This window comes from Salvelinus alpinus, chromosome 22 (genome assembly GCF_045679555.1).
Source record: "Salvelinus alpinus chromosome 22, SLU_Salpinus.1, whole genome shotgun sequence".
NCBI lineage: Eukaryota > Metazoa > Chordata > Actinopteri > Salmoniformes > Salmonidae > Salvelinus > Salvelinus alpinus.
The window spans coordinates 40,801,212-40,817,480 of record NC_092107.1 but is presented as its reverse complement, the minus strand read 5'-3'; the positions used below and the strand labels follow the sequence as shown (position 1 = coordinate 40,817,480).

The following is a 16,269-nucleotide window of genomic DNA, read 5'->3' as shown; positions in this document are numbered from 1 at the left end:
TTCAGCATACATGATCATTTACTTAGAATCAGCTATTAAAGACTACCTTAACCCACTTGATTCTCCAACTACATTGGATGAGCCACAGAACAAAATACAAATACAACAAAAATACAAATACAACAAAAATACAAATACAACAAAAAAATACAAATACAACACCACAGACCCAAAAAGGCCTGTGGTGATGATGGTATACTAAACATTTACATTTAAGTCATTTAGCAGACGCTCTTATCCAGAGCGACTTACAAATTGGAAAGTTCATACATATTCATCCTGGTCCCCCCGTGGGAATTGAACCCACAACCCTGGCGTTGCAAGCGCCATGCTCTACCAACTGAGCCACACGGGACCAAAGTGATAAAATGTACAGACCACAAATTAAAATAGGCTATTCTTAAACTCTTCAGCATTATCCTCAGGTCTGGCATCTTCCTTAATATGTGACACAATTCAGGAAACTAGGCATATGTCGCAAGTTACGACTTCACAGGAGAGCTGTTTGAACGTAATTATTATATATTTTTTAATCAAAATGCATTTCTTGGCAGAAATGCCTTCTTGAACATGTGAACTTTCATGTGCCTTAACAAACTTGTATGCCTTCTGTAAATATGAATACAATTGTTAAGTTACAAGCCTTGTTAAGCCACAGAAAAAGTTAGCAACCTTCACACTAGCCATGATTGGCTGAGATAATAAGTGGGCTGGACATGCTGAGGGAGGAGTTCGGATTGGTCGGCCATAGAAGCTTGTCAGTCGGTGTTGGTAATCCTGTTGAACGCAGCTTTAAAAATAATGTATTGTGTAGTGGAGCTGCATAAGTGTGTCTCTCCACTTTCTGAAGGATCAAGTTGTGAAATCAGTGGAGTCTGATAGATAAAGAGATGGAGGAAACACCGGTCTCTGGATTACATCTTCAAACTAAGGGCAACCGTGGCATGGCCTCTGTGACAGGGAGACGCGTCCATCACGCACGGTGATGTATACAGGTGAGATAGCTAGCTAACGCTAGACTAACATTATATTTTCAGATATTACACGTTTTCTAATTTTGACAGAAAGTGGTTTCATTTCAAACTAAATTGCTTTGGCAATTTAAACACACAGTGCATTCGGAAAGTATTCAGACCCGCTTGACTTTTTCCACATTCTGTTACGTTACAGTCTTATTCTAAAATTGATTAAATCGTTTTTTTCCCTCATCAATCTACACACAATACCGCATAATGACAAAGCAAAAACAGGTTTTTAGAAATGTTTTCTAATTTATTAAAAACAAAAAACAGATATCACATTTACATAAGTATTCAGACCCTTTACACAGTACTTTGTTGAAGCACTTTTGGCAGCAATTACAGCCTCGAGTCTTCTTGGGTATGACGCTAAATGCTTGGCACATCTGTATTTGTAATAATAGTTTGGTGGGTGCTTATATTTGTCCTGTTTCACACGTGTGTATTGGAAATGTGTTTTTGCATATCCCACTCTCCCTGGGACACTCTCCCTGGGGGGGGGGGGGGGGGGCGAAGAGAGACAGAGAGAGAGAGAGAGAGACAGAGACAGAGAGAAAGAGAGAGATAGAGACAGAGAAAGAGAGAGATAGAGACAGAGAAAGAGACAGAGACAGAGAGAGACAGAGAGAAACGGAGACACTGGCTCCCCTATTCCCTCAGCTAATAAATGCTGAGGGTGGGCCGTTTATGACACACAGCCTGCTGATAGATTCTGGAGCATGGCGGTTTGGAGCCCAAAGGATCCATTTATTCTCACCAGCTAAACCCACCTGGACTCTCACATTTATCTATTTTTCTGTCACCACACACACACACACACACACACACACACACACACACACACACACACACACACACACACACACACACACACACACACACACACACACACACACACACACAAGGAGTGCTAGGACTGCTAACGCAGGTTTTTTTCTGAATTATTCAGGAACAGCTTCTATACTGAGGCTCAGCCCTATCTGACCCATCAGTATTAACACTGACTCATCAGATGAACCACAACACTTAGCATGACGACCATACCTCAGATATTATCTGGAACATAGATACACATCAGCTCAACTGTACATGACCTTTCACCTTTCATAGCCTCAACCACTCCATCCCTACAGCACATTTTCTCAAAGAGACAACATAAATCACCAATTAATTCACACACTTTACCTGGCAGGGTCACAGTGCACACTCTATGACCACACAACCACAGCAGAGCGGAGTCAAAACACACACACACACACACACACACACACACACACACACACACACACAGTTATAGCGTTGGGCCAGTAACCGAAAGGTTGCCAATTCTAATCCCTGAGCGAAGGTGAAATATCTGTCGATGTGCCCTTAACCCTAATGCTCCAGGGTCGCTGCTGATAATGGCAGACCCTGGCCGTGACCCCGCTCTCCGAGTGTGTCCCAGGGAGTGTGTCCCAGGGAGTGTGTCCCAGGGAGAGTGTCCCAGGGAGAGTGTCCCAGGGAGAGTGGGATATGCAAAAACACATTTCCAATACACACGTGTGAAACAGGACAAATATAAGCACCCACCAAACTATTATTACTATTATAATTATTATACAAACACTCACGTTTGTTTTACTATCCTACCACACATACGCGCACACACACCTGGACCCAATAAAGCTCTATGCACTCTCTAATTATAGGAAAACGCCACCCAAAAACAATCTTTTGGTATTTGCTTCATTAGTCCAATGTAGACATAGTCCCAACATGTTTTGCTTCATATGATGAATTCTGTATTAACATATCTTGATTGATGACAAGCAAAACATTGTGGGACAATTTCAACTAATTTCAACTAATACCAAAATAACATTTTGGAGTTTTCCTTTAAGTGGCCTAGTGTTCTATCCAATGTCCTACACCAACCCCACAGTGACTACACTACCCCAGACAGCTCCACAGTGACTACCCCAGACAGCTCCACAGTGACTACCCCAGACAGCTCCACAGTGACTACCCCAGACAGCCCCACAGTGACTACCCCAGACAGCCCCACAGTGACTACCCCAGACAGCCCCACAGTGACTACCCCAGATAGCTCCACAGTGACTACCCCAGACAGCCCCACAGTGACTACCCCAGATAGCTCCACAGTGACTACCCCAGATAGCTCCACAGTGACTACCCCAGACAGCTCCACAGTGACTACCCCAGACAGCTCCACAGTGACTACCCCAGACAGCTCCACAGTGACTACCCCAGACAGCTCCACAGTGACTACCCCAGACTGCCCCACAGTGACTACCCCAGATAGCCCCACAGTGACTACCCCAGACAGCTCCACAGTGACTACCCCAGACAGCTCCACAGTGACTACCCCAGATAGCCCCACAGTGACTACCCCAGACAGCCCCACAGTGACTACCCCAGACAGCCCCACAGTGACTACCCCAGATAGCTCCACAGTGACTACCCCAGATAAACGCATAGAACTCTTGTGTTTCATAATTTTCCTTCAAGAGGCTGACTGTATCTCCCAGGAGAAAGCAGCAGAGTGAGTGAAACAGTTCCTCTGTCTCTCTACATGTAGTGATACTGTCTGGTCCAAACCAGTAGAACATTGTTGCTGCCTGTAGCAGTGAAGACAAGGGAAGCCAGCGGGCATCTGGCCTTCCTCGACAACAAAACAAAATCTAAATCAGCGTTGCGCTAAACTGAGTGAGTATAACTGTGAATGGTCTCGGCACACTAAAAAAAGTGTCAACGGAAGCCAGCTTGGATTTGGCTTCACTCCTATCAAATCCCATTGAGAGCATATATGTCATTGACAGATACACTTGAATTGTTGCATCTCATTGTGTTGTTGTCTTCCGGTGGCTAGCGAGCCAGCTAGGTAAAATTGTCCCTTTCCTAAACGGATGCAACTTGTGGTAATTCTCCATGGTTCTAAATCAATAGTTGTTTAGTAGTCGAAAAATGTCAGAAACATTAACTTGCTTGACCATGCTGTAGGTCATGTAACTGTCTGTTACTGTACATGCAATATACTTTGTGGACTTCACTGGACAGATGTTGCTATCCGGTTTTGTGATAAAACAAAAAGGTCTGGTTGAATTTATTCTGCCACTGTGTCTTCTCATTGTCTCAGCCTTAGGCCTATATATCAAGAAATATCGTGTCAAGACATATGATCTAACAGGTTATAGCGCAAACAACGCAATTATCACAACACATACTGTAGGTTGGAATATGGCTTTGGGGGGGGGGGGGGGGCCTTCCCCAGGGATTTTACCCACACACCACTACTGCATGTGCGTTATTCAGTAATCAGTGAAAGTAAAGTCTGTTATTTCTATTCCATTTTGTGGTGTGACCTTGAGGTTTTGTATGTGGGGATCTTTCCAGTAAAACTTCACTATCCTTGTCACATGACGTAGGATGGGTCTGTCAGAGCTGTCGCCTGTCATCTGTGCTGACGTGTTTAAATAAAGATTGAGAGAACGGATGCACACTGCTTACCTGGTGGGACTTTGTCTCTGTGTGAACTAAAACAGAGAGGGACAGAGTCTCTACAGACACACGTCTCAGACACACACACATAGTTCTCTGTGGAGTTGTCTGTGTGTCTGGGCTGAGAGGTAGTGATTGGGGAGCGGCCTTGCGGCTGTGTTGAGTTAGAGGTGATCTGGGAAGACTCTGCCTCAAATGGAACTGTCACTCAAACTATGGCCGGGGGATGGCTTTCTCTCCAAACTCTCATAGTCTCACGTCACAATTAGATGTTCATCCCTGTCTCTCAAATGTCAAATTTCAAAGTGTTTAAGGTTAACTTTAGGCATTAATTCCGAATTCTTAAGGTTAAGCATTAACTCCGAAGGGTTAAGGTTTGGGATAGGCTTAAAACAAAAAAATTACTTTCTATTGCTGATACCAACATGCAACCTTTTAAACCAGAGGCAGACGCCATCCCCATTCGAAACCTACTTCAAGGTAACAGCGCTCACTGTTGCCCCTAGTGGCCGGTTTCCAAATCTCCCGACGTCCTCTGACAATGGTGATCTCCCACCCTTTAAATTTACGGATAGCCAGGGGAAAGCTCCAACACTCAGACATAATTTACAAATAAAGCATGTGTGTTTAGTGAGTCCTCCAGATCAGAGGCAGTAGGGATGAACAGGGATGTTCTCTGTTTAGTGAGTCCTCCAGATCAGAGGCAGTAGGGATGAACAGGGATGTTCTCTGTTTAGTGAGTCCTCCAGATCAGAGGCAGTAGGGATGAACAGGGATGTTCTCTGTTTAGTGAGTCCTCCAGATCAGAGGCAGTAGGGATGAACAGGGAAGTTCTCTGTTTAGTGAGTCCTCCAGATCAGAGGCAGTAGGGATGAACAGGGATGTTCTCTGTTTAGTGAGTCCTCCAGATCAGAGGCAGTAGGGATGAACAGGGATGTTCTCTGTTTAGTGAGTCCTCCAGATCAGAGGCAGTAGGGATGAACAGGGATGTTCTCTGTTTAGTGAGTCCTCCAGATCAGAGGCAGTAGGGATGAACAGGGAAGTTCTCTGTTTAGTGAGTCCTCCAGATCAGAGGCAGTAGGGATGAACAGGGAAGTTCTCTGTTTAGTGAGTCCTCCAGATCAGAGGCAGTAGGGATGAACAGGGATGTTCTCTGTTTAGTGAGTCCTCCAGATCAGAGGCAGTAGGGATGAACAGGGAAGTTCTCTTGATAAGAGCCTGAATTAGACTATTTCCTGTCCTGCTAAGCATTCTAAATGTAAGTACTTTTGGGTGTCGGGGAAAATGTATTGAGTAAAATGACATTATTTTCTTTAGGAATGTAGGGAAGTAAAAGTTGTCCAAAATATGAATAGTAAAGTACAGATACCACCCCCCCCCCCCCCCCACCAAAATAGTTAAGTAGTACTTTAAAGTATTTTTTACTTAAGTACTTTACACCAGTGGTAACAGCATTGCAAAGTCATAGAGGATACCATTCATGTTACCATCCATGGCAGTAGTAAGAAACGATGCATGTCCCCACACTCAACATTAATCTCTTTATCTAGATACAGTTGAAGTCAGATGTTTACATACACCTTAGCCAAATACATTTAAACTCCGTTTTTCACAATTCCTGACATTTAATCCTAGTAAAAATTCCGTCTTAAGGTCAGTTAGGATCCCCACTTTATTTTAAGAATGTGAAATGTCAGAATAATAGTAGAGAGAATGATTTATTTCAGCTTTTATTTCTTTCCTCACATTCCCAGTAGGTCAGAAGTTTACATACACTCAATTAGTATTTGGTAACATTGCCTTTAAAATGTTTAACTTGGGTCAAACGTTTCGGGTAGCCTTCCACAAGCTTCTCACAATAAATTGGGTGAATTTTGGCTCATTGCTCCTGACAGAGCTGGTGTAACTGAGTCAGGTTTGTAGGCCTCCTTGCTTAAACACGCTTTTTCAGTTCTGCCCACAAATGTTCTATGGGATTGAGATCAGGGCTTTGTGATGGCCACTCCAATACCTTGACTTTGTTGTCCTTAAGCCATTTTGCCACAACTTTGGAAGTATGCTTGGGGTCATTGTCCATTTGGAAGACCCATTTGTGACCAAGCTTTAACTTCCTGACTGATGTCTTGAGATGTTCCTTCAATATACCCACATAATTTCCCTGCCTCATGATGCCATCTATATTGTGAAGTTAACCAGGCCGTCATGCAGCAAAGCACCCCCACAACATGATGCTGCCACCCCCGCGCTTCACGGTTGGGATGGTGTTCTTCGGCTTGCAAGCCTCCCTCTTTTTCCTCCAAACATAACGATGTTCATTATGGCCAAACAGTTCTATTTGTGTTTAATCAGACCAGAGCACATTTCTCCAAAAAGTACGATCTTTGTCCCCATGTGCAGTGGCTTCTTCCTTGCTGAGCGGCCTTTCAGGTTATGTCGATATAGGACTCGTTTTACTGTGGATATAGATACTTTTGTACCTGTTTCCTCCAGCATCTCCACAAGGTCCTTTGCTGTTGTTCAGGGATTGATTTGCACTTTTCGCACCAAAGTACCTTCATCTCTAGGAGACAGAACGCGTCTCCTTCCTGAGCGGCTGCATGGTCCCATGGTGTTTATACTTGCGTACTATTGTTTGTACAGATGAACGTGGTACCTTCAGGCGTTTGTAAAATGTTCCTAAGGATGAACCAGACTTGTGGAGGTCTACAGATGTCAATTAGCCTATCAGAAGCTTCTAAAGCCATGACATCATTTTCTGGAATTTTCCAAGCTGTTTAAAGGCACAGTCAACTTAGTGTATGTAAAGTTCTGACCCACTGGAATACAGTGAATTATAAGTTAAATAATCTGTCTGTAAACAATTGTTGGGAAAATTACTTGTGTCATGCACAAAGTAGATGTCCTAAACGACTTGCCAAAACTATAGTTTGTTAACAAGAAATTTGTGGAGTGGTTGAAAAACGAGTTTTAATGACTCCAACCTAAGTGTATGTAAACTTCCGACTTCAACTGTAGGAAAGGTCTTTATCTAGACAGGAAAGGTCTTTATCTAGACAGACAGGAAAGGTCTTTATCTAGACAGACAGGAAAGGTCTTTATCTAGACAGACAGGAAATGTCTTTATCTAGACAGGAAAGGTATTTATCTAGACAGGAAAGGTCTTTATCTAGACAGACAGGAAAGGTCTTTATCTAGACAGACAGGAAATGTCTTTATCTAGACAGGAAAGGTCTTTATCTAGACAGACAGGAAAGGTCTTTATCTAGACAGGAAAGGTCTTTATCTAGACAGACAGGAAAGGTCTTTATCTAGACAGACAGGAAAGGTCTTTATCTAGACAGGAAAGGTCTTTATCTAGACAGACAGGAAAGGTCTTTATCTAGACAGGAAAGGTCTTTATCTCCTCCTGCCTCATATATTTCTCTTTCTTTCTCTCAGAGGAGATGAAGTATTCAGAACTCCAATAAAAACTCAAACACACGCCTCTTTAGTTTACTCTCGTGTCTCTGGTAGGATATATGGAGTGTGTGTGTGTGTGTGTTTGTGTGTATGTGTTGGAGAACAAAAGGAAAACTTCAGAGCGTCTCATCTCAAAGCCTGACCTTTCCACTCCGCCGTTACCCAGCATTCCCTCTGCTCCGACGTGATGCCCATGCAGAGGGCTGCTGCTCTCCACACACACACACACACGCACGCCCGCACTGGCATTTCAGAGGTCCAGTGTCCTCTAGCACCAGTCCTGACTAATCGGACTAAGTTTTTCAGGTGTGAATCACCAGAGATTACTACTTGACCAGAGGAAGCCTGTTATTATAGATCACTTAAACTCCCCTTTATGATACTATTTCATTATCTGTGTGTGCGTGTGGACTGCCGATCCAGTGACAGAAGGGAAGGGAGAAGAGAAAGGGAGTGAGGGAGCGAGAGAAAGAAAGAGAGAGAGAGACTGACACACTGACAGCCACATCAGACAGCAACAACACCTGGAACCTGTCAAACCAACAGATATCACCTTAACCATAGCAACCTTTCTCTCTGTCTCCTCACCCTCTCCTCCACTCTCTCTGAGGACAGAGGAACAGCGTAGCCTCATGGTAATGTCATCCAGTGTTTCCTCTATGTTAATGTGAGGACGGCAGCAGATGGACTGAGCTGAGAGGTTAATGCAGATACTGTCTGTCCTCCAGCCATATCTATTGACTGACACACAAACACACACACACACACACACACACACACACACACACACACACACACACACACACACACACACACACACACACACACACACACACACACACACACACACACACACACACACACACACACACACACACACACACACACACACACACTAGGAGGCTGGTGAGGGGAGGACAGCTCATACTAATGTCCTGGAAACCATGTGTTTGATGTATTTGATACCATTACACTCCAGTCGTAACCACAAGCCCATCCTCCCCAATTAAGGTGCCACCAACCTCCTGTGACACACACACGTCCGTCCTGCCAGCAGACACCTTATTCTGTACATCACCTGTCCTTGACTGCAGTGTATGCATGTGTGTGTTCTGACCTTGAAGAGTGAGCGGCAGACGTATTCGTACACCATGCTCTTCAGACTGGCCTCCAGGGCTGCTATCCTGGCCTCCGTAGTCTCTGCCTCCTGGGGATGGGTGATAGACAGATGGATGACAGCTGTCAGTTACATTGTAAAACAAACGAGTCACACGGCAGTGTGATTCATTTATCCTTCACGGCAGTGTGATTTATTTACCCTTCACGGCAGTGTGATTTATTTACCCTTCACGGCAGTGTGATTTATTTACCCTTCACGGCAGTGTGATTTATTCACCCTTCACGGCAGTGTGATTTATCCACCCTTCACGGCAGTGTGATTTATTTACCCTTCACGGCAGTGTGATTCATCCACCCTTCACGGCAGTGTGATTTATTCACCTTTCACGGCAGTGTGATTTATTCACCTTTCACGGCAGTGTGATTTATTCACCTTTCACGGCAGTGTGATTTATTCACCCTTCACGGCAGTGTGATTTATTCACCTTTCACAGCAGTGTGATTTATTCACCTTTCACGGAAGTGTGATTTATTCACCTTTCACGGCAGTGTGATTTATTCACCCTTCACGGCAGTGTGATTTATTTATCCTTCACGGCAGTGTGATTTATTTACCCTTCACGGCAGTGTGATTTATTTACCCTTCACGGCAGTGTGATTTATTTACCCTTCACGGCAGTGTGATTTATTCACCTTTCACGGCAGTGTGATTTATTGATGTGTTGAGGATGGGCCAATAGTGATATGTGCTAAAAACATGGAAGAAAGTTAGCAGAACTCTCTCACCCTATTCCGCCTCTCTCTATTCCCTCTCCTCTCCAGACTCTCTATTCCCCTCCTCTCCAGACTCTCTATTCCCCCTCCTCTCCAGTCTCTCCATTCCCCCTCCTCTCCAGTCTCTCTATTCCCCCTCCTCTCCAGACTCTCTATTCCCCCTCCTCTCCAGTCTCTCCATTCCCCCTCCTCTCCAGTCTCTCTATTCCCCCTCCTCTCCAGTCTCTCTATTCCCCATCCTCTCCAGTCTCTCTATTCCCCCTCCTCTCCAGTCTCTCTATTCCCCCTCCTCCCCAGTCTCTCTATTCGCCCTCCTCTCCAGTCTCTCTATTCCCCCTCCTCTACAGTCTCTATATTCCCCCTCCTCTCCAGTCTCTCTATTCCCCCTCCTCTCCAGTCTCTCTATTCCCCCTCCTCCCCAGTCTCCATATTCCCCCTCCTCTCCAGTCTCTATTCCCCCTCCTCTCCAGTCGCTCTATTCCCCCTCCTCCCCAGTCTCTCTATTCCCCCTCCTCCCCAGTCTCTCTATTCCCCCTCCTCCCCAGTCTCTCTATTCCCCCTCCTCCCCAGTCTCTCTATTCCCCCTCCTCTCCAGTCTCTCTATTCCTCCTCCTATAGTCCCTCTGTCTTCCCTGTGTGTAGAAAACACACCCATTACACGGTCTCCCCCTCTATCTCTCATTCAGAGCACATCTCAATGGGAACACGACCGTCTGAAGGCCCCATCAACTGCAGTGCACGGACAGAACTAATTCTCCTCAATTACACACACACACACACACACACACACACACACACACACACACACACACACACACACACACACACACACACACACACACACACACACACACACACACACACACACACACACACACACACACGCGCGCACGCGCACACACACACACGCACACGCACACACACACAATGTTTGAAGTTCTCCTTGAAGTGGCGGCTGGGTTGGGGGTCGCCAGTAAAGCTGTCAGAGAGGGTGTGGAATGGAGTCATCATAGGGAAGGGTGCAGGGTTAGAGCCTGCTCTGTCCAATTTCCACGCACGCAAACACACACACACACACACACACACACACACACACACACACACACACGCAAACACACACAAACAAACCATGTCATGTCCAATTACACCAAAGTCCCAAGGTATAGGGATCAGAGAAATAAATAAAGTGGAGAGAATCAAGCCAAGCCTCTCTCCCTTACTGCCTTCATCTCTATGACCCCAGTATATCTCCCTTACTGCCTTCATCTCTATTCTCTATGACCCCAGTATCTCTCCCCCTTACTGCCTTCATCTCTATTCTATATGACCCCAGTATCTCTCCCCCTTACTGCCTTCATCTCTATTCTCTATGACCCCAGTATCTCTCCCTTACTGCCTTCATCTCTATTCTCTATGACCCCAGTATCTCTCCCCCTTACTGCCTTCATCTCTATTCTCTATGACCCCAGTATCTCTCCTCATATCTCTCCCTTACTGCCTTCATCTCTATTCTCTATGACCCCAGTATCTCTCCCCCTTACTGCCTTCATCTCTATTCTCTATGACCCCAGTATCTCTTCCCCTTACTGCCTTCATCTCTATTCTCTATGACCCCAGTATCTCTCCCCCTTACGGCCTTCATCTCTATGACCCCAGTATCTCTCCTCATCTCTCTCCCTTACTGCCTTCATCTCTATTCTCTATGACCCCAGTATCTCTCTCCCTTACTGCCTTCATCTCTATGACCCCAGTATCTCTCCTCATCTCTCTCCCTTACTGCCTTCATCTCTATTCTCTATGCCCCCAGTATCTCTCCTCATCTCTCCCTTACTGCCTTCATCTCTATGACCCCAGTATCTCTCCTCATCTCTCCCCCTTACTGCCGCCATCTCTATTCTCTATGCCCCCAGTATCTCTCCTCATATCTCTCCCTTACTGCCTTCATCTCTATGCTCTATGCCCCCAGTATCTCTCCTCATCGCCCCCCCTTACTGCCTTCATCTCTATGACCCCAGTATATCTCCCTTACTGCCTTCATCTCTATGACCCTAGTATCTCTCCTCATCTCTCCCTTACTGCCTTCATCTCTATGAACCCAGTATATCTCCCTTACTGCCTTCATCTCTATGACCCTAGTATCTATCCTCATCTCTCCCTTACTGCCTTCATCTCTATGCCCCCAGTATCTCTCCTCATCTCTCCCCCTTACTGCCTTCATCTCTATGACCCCAGTATCTCTCCCTTACTGCCTTCATCTCTATTATCTATGCCCCCAGTATCTCTCCTCATCTCTCCCTTACTGCCTTCATCACCATTCCATATGACAACAGTATCTCTCCGTTACTGCCTTCATCTCTATTCTCTAGGACCCTAGTATCTCTCCTCACATCTCTCCCTTACTGCCTTCATCTCTATGACCCCAGTATCTCTCCCTTACTGCCTTCATCTCTATTCTCTATGACCCCAGTAGCTCTCCTCATCTCTCCCCCTTACTGCCCTCATCTCTATGACCCCAGTATATCTCCTCTCTCCCCCTTACTGCCTTCATCTCTATGACCCCAGTATCTCTCCTCATCTCCCCCCTTACTGCCCTCATCTCTATGACCCCAGTATCTCTCCTCTCTCCCCCTTACTGCCTTCATCTCTATGACCCCAGTATCTCTCCTCATCACTCCCCCTTACTGCCTTGATCTCTATGACCCTAGTATCTCTCCTCATCTCTCTCCCTTACTGCCTTCATCTCTATGACCCCAGTATCTCTCCTCATCTCCCCCCCTTACTGCCTTCATCTCTATGACCCCAGTATCTCTCCTCATCTCTCCTTTGCTGCCCTCATCTCTATGCCCCCAGTATCTCTCCTCATCTCTCCCCCTTACTGCTTTCATCTCAGCTCTGAGACCATCTACCAATCAGAGATCATACATAGCTCACAGTACACACACACACACACACACACACACACACAAACACAAACACAAAAGCCGAGCGCAACGTTCAGCGACACACACAACTCAGGCTGTTGTACAGTGTGTGAACTCTCGTTGGGGTGAGACTAAGCGCTAATTCCCCAAATCCCGTGGGTTCTCTTTGTAAACGGTGCCATCCAGGAATGTCGCCAAGCAGCAGCTGGTCACCGTAGCAACAGGCAGCCAAACTGTGTGTGTGTTTATTTCAGAAGATGGAAAGGTTGAGGTGGGCTGAGAAGATAAATATCTAGCAAATGGGAATAAGTGTGTCTGTGTGTGAGGGGCCAGTACCTCCTGATCCCATTATCCAACCATGACTACACCCAGTCCCTCCTGATCCCATTATCATATCATGACTACACCCAGTCCCTCCTGATCCCATTATCATACCATGACTACACCCAGTCCCTCCTGATCCCATTATCCCACCATGACTACACCCAGTCCCTCCTGATCCCATTATCATACCATGACTACACCCAGTCCCTCCTGATCCCATTATCATACCATGACTACACCCAGTCCCTCCTGATCCCATTATCATACCATGACTACACCCAGTCCCTCCTGATCCCATTATCCCACCATGACTACACCCAGTCCCTCCTGATCCCATTATCATACCATGACTACACCCAGTCCCTCCTGATCCCATTATCCCACCATGACTACACCCAGTCCCTCCTGATCCCATTATCCCACCATGACTACACCCAGTACCTCCTGATCCCATTATGCAACCATGACTATACCCAGTCCATCCTGATTCCATTATCATACCATGACTATACCCAGTCCATCCTGATTCCATTATCATACCATGACTATACCCAGTCCCTCCTGATCCCATTATCCCACCATCACTACACCCAGTACCTCCTGATCCCATTATCCCACCAAGACTACACCCAGTCCATCCTGATTCCATTATCATACCTTGACTATACCCAGTCCCTCCTGATCCCATTATCCCACCATGACTACACCCAGTCCCTCCTGATCCCATTATCCCACCATGACTACACCCAGTCCCTCCTGATCCCATTATCCCACCATGACTACACCCAGTCCATCCTGATCCCATTATCCCACCATGACTATACCCAGTCCATCCTGATCCCATTATCCCACCATGACTACACCCAGTCCCTCCTGATCCCATTATCCCACCATGACTACACCCAGTCCCTCCTGATCCCATTATCCCACCATGACTACACCCAGTACCTCCTGATCCCATTATCCCACCATGACTACACCCAGTACCTCCTGATCCCATTATCATACCATGACTACACCCAGTACCTCCTGATCCCATTATCATACCATGACTATACCCAGTCCCTCCTGATCCCATTATCCCACCATGACTACACCCAGTCCATCCTGATTCCATTATCATACCATGACTATACCCAGTCCATCCTGATTCCATTATCATACCATGACTACACCCAGTCCCTCCTGATCCCATTAGCATACCATGACTACACCCAGTCCCTCCTGATCCCATTATCATACCATGACTACACCCAGTCCATCCTGATCCCATTATCCCACCATGACTACACCCAGTCCCTCCTGATCCCATTATCCCACCATGACTACACCCAGTCCATCCTGATCCCATTATGCAACCATGACTACACCCAGTCCATCCTGATTCCATTATCATACCATGACTATACCCAGTCCATCCTGATTCCATTATCATACCATGACTATACCCAGTCCCTCCTGATCCCATTATCCCACCATCACTACACCCAGTACCTCCTGATCCCATTATCCCACCAAGACTACACCCAGTCCATCCTGATTCCATTATCATACCTTGACTATACCCAGTCCCTCCTGATCCCATTATCCCACCATGACTACACCCAGTCCCTCCTGATCCCATTATCCCACCATGACTACACCCAGTCCCTCCTGATCCCATTATCCCACCATGACTACACCCAGTCCATCCTGATCCCATTATCCCACCATGACTATACCCAGTCCATCCTGATCCCATTATCCCACCATGACTACACCCAGTCCCTCCTGATCCCATTATCCCACCATGACTACACCCAGTCCCTCCTGATCCCATTATCCCACCATGACTACACCCAGTACCTCCTGATCCCATTATCCCACCATGACTACACCCAGTACCTCCTGATCCCATTATCATACCATGACTACACCCAGTACCTCCTGATCCCATTATCATATCATGACTATACCCAGTCCCTCCTGATCCCATTATCCCACCATGACTACACCCAGTCCATCCTGATTCCATTATCATACCATGACTATACCCAGTCCATCCTGATTCCATTATCATACCATGACTACACCCAGTCCCTCCTGATCCCATTAGCATACCATGACTACACCCAGTCCCTCCTGATCCCATTATCATACCATGACTACACCCAGTCCATCCTGATCCCATTATCCCACCATGACTACACCCAGTCCCTCCTGATCCCATTATCCCACCATGACTACACCCAGTCCATCCTGATTCCATTATCATACCATGACTACACCCAGTCCCTCCTGATTCCATTATCATACCATGACTACACCCAGTCCCTCCTGATCCCATTATCATACCATGACAACACCCAGTACCTCCTGATCCCATTATCACACCATGACTACACCCAGTCCCTCCTGATCCCATTATCCCACCATGACTACACCCAGTCCCTCCTGATCCCATTGTCCCACCATGACTACACCCTGTCTCTCCTGATCCCATTATCCCACCATGACTACACCCAGTACCTCCTGATCCCATTATCCCACCATGACTACACCCAGTCCCTCCTGATCCCATTATCCCACCATGACTACACCCAGTACCTCCTGATCCCATTATCCCACCATGACTACACCCAGTCCCTCCTGATCCCATTATCATACCATGACTACACCCAGTCCCTCCTGATCCCATTATCATACCATGATTACACCCAGTCCCTCCTGATCCCATTATCCCACCATGACTACACCCAGTACCTCCTGATCCCATTATGCAACCATGACTACACCCAGTCCATCCTGATTCCATTATCATACCATGACTATACCCAGTCCATCCTGATTCCATTATCATACCATGACTATACCCAGTCCCTCCTGATCCCATTATCCCACCATCACTACACCCAGTACCTCCTGATCCCATTATCCCACCAAGACTACACCCAGTCCATCCTGATTCCATTATCATACCTTGACTATACCCAGTCCCTCCTGATCCCATTATCCCACCATGACTACACCCAGTCCCTCCTGATCCCATTATCCCACCATGACTACACCCAGTCCCTCCTGATCCCATTATCCCACCATGACTACACCCAGTCCCTCCTGATCCCATTATCCCACCATGACTATACCCAGTCCATCCTGATCCCATTATCCCACCA

The 16,269-nt window shown here is 46.4% G+C and overlaps 1 protein-coding gene across 2 annotated transcripts in view; it reads right to left on the bottom strand.

Annotated features, from left to right (window-relative positions):
* The window catches only part of dync2h1 (dynein cytoplasmic 2 heavy chain 1), a 337,560-nt gene that overhangs the window by 212,129 nt on the left and 109,162 nt on the right, over nucleotides 1–16,269 (bottom strand). For both annotated transcript variants that reach the window (XM_071360118.1, XM_071360119.1), the window contains one exon: nucleotides 9,094–9,183. In XM_071360118.1, the coding sequence (XP_071216219.1) occupies nucleotides 9,094–9,183 (90 nt within the window). The remainder of the gene's footprint in view (nucleotides 1–9,093; nucleotides 9,184–16,269) is intronic.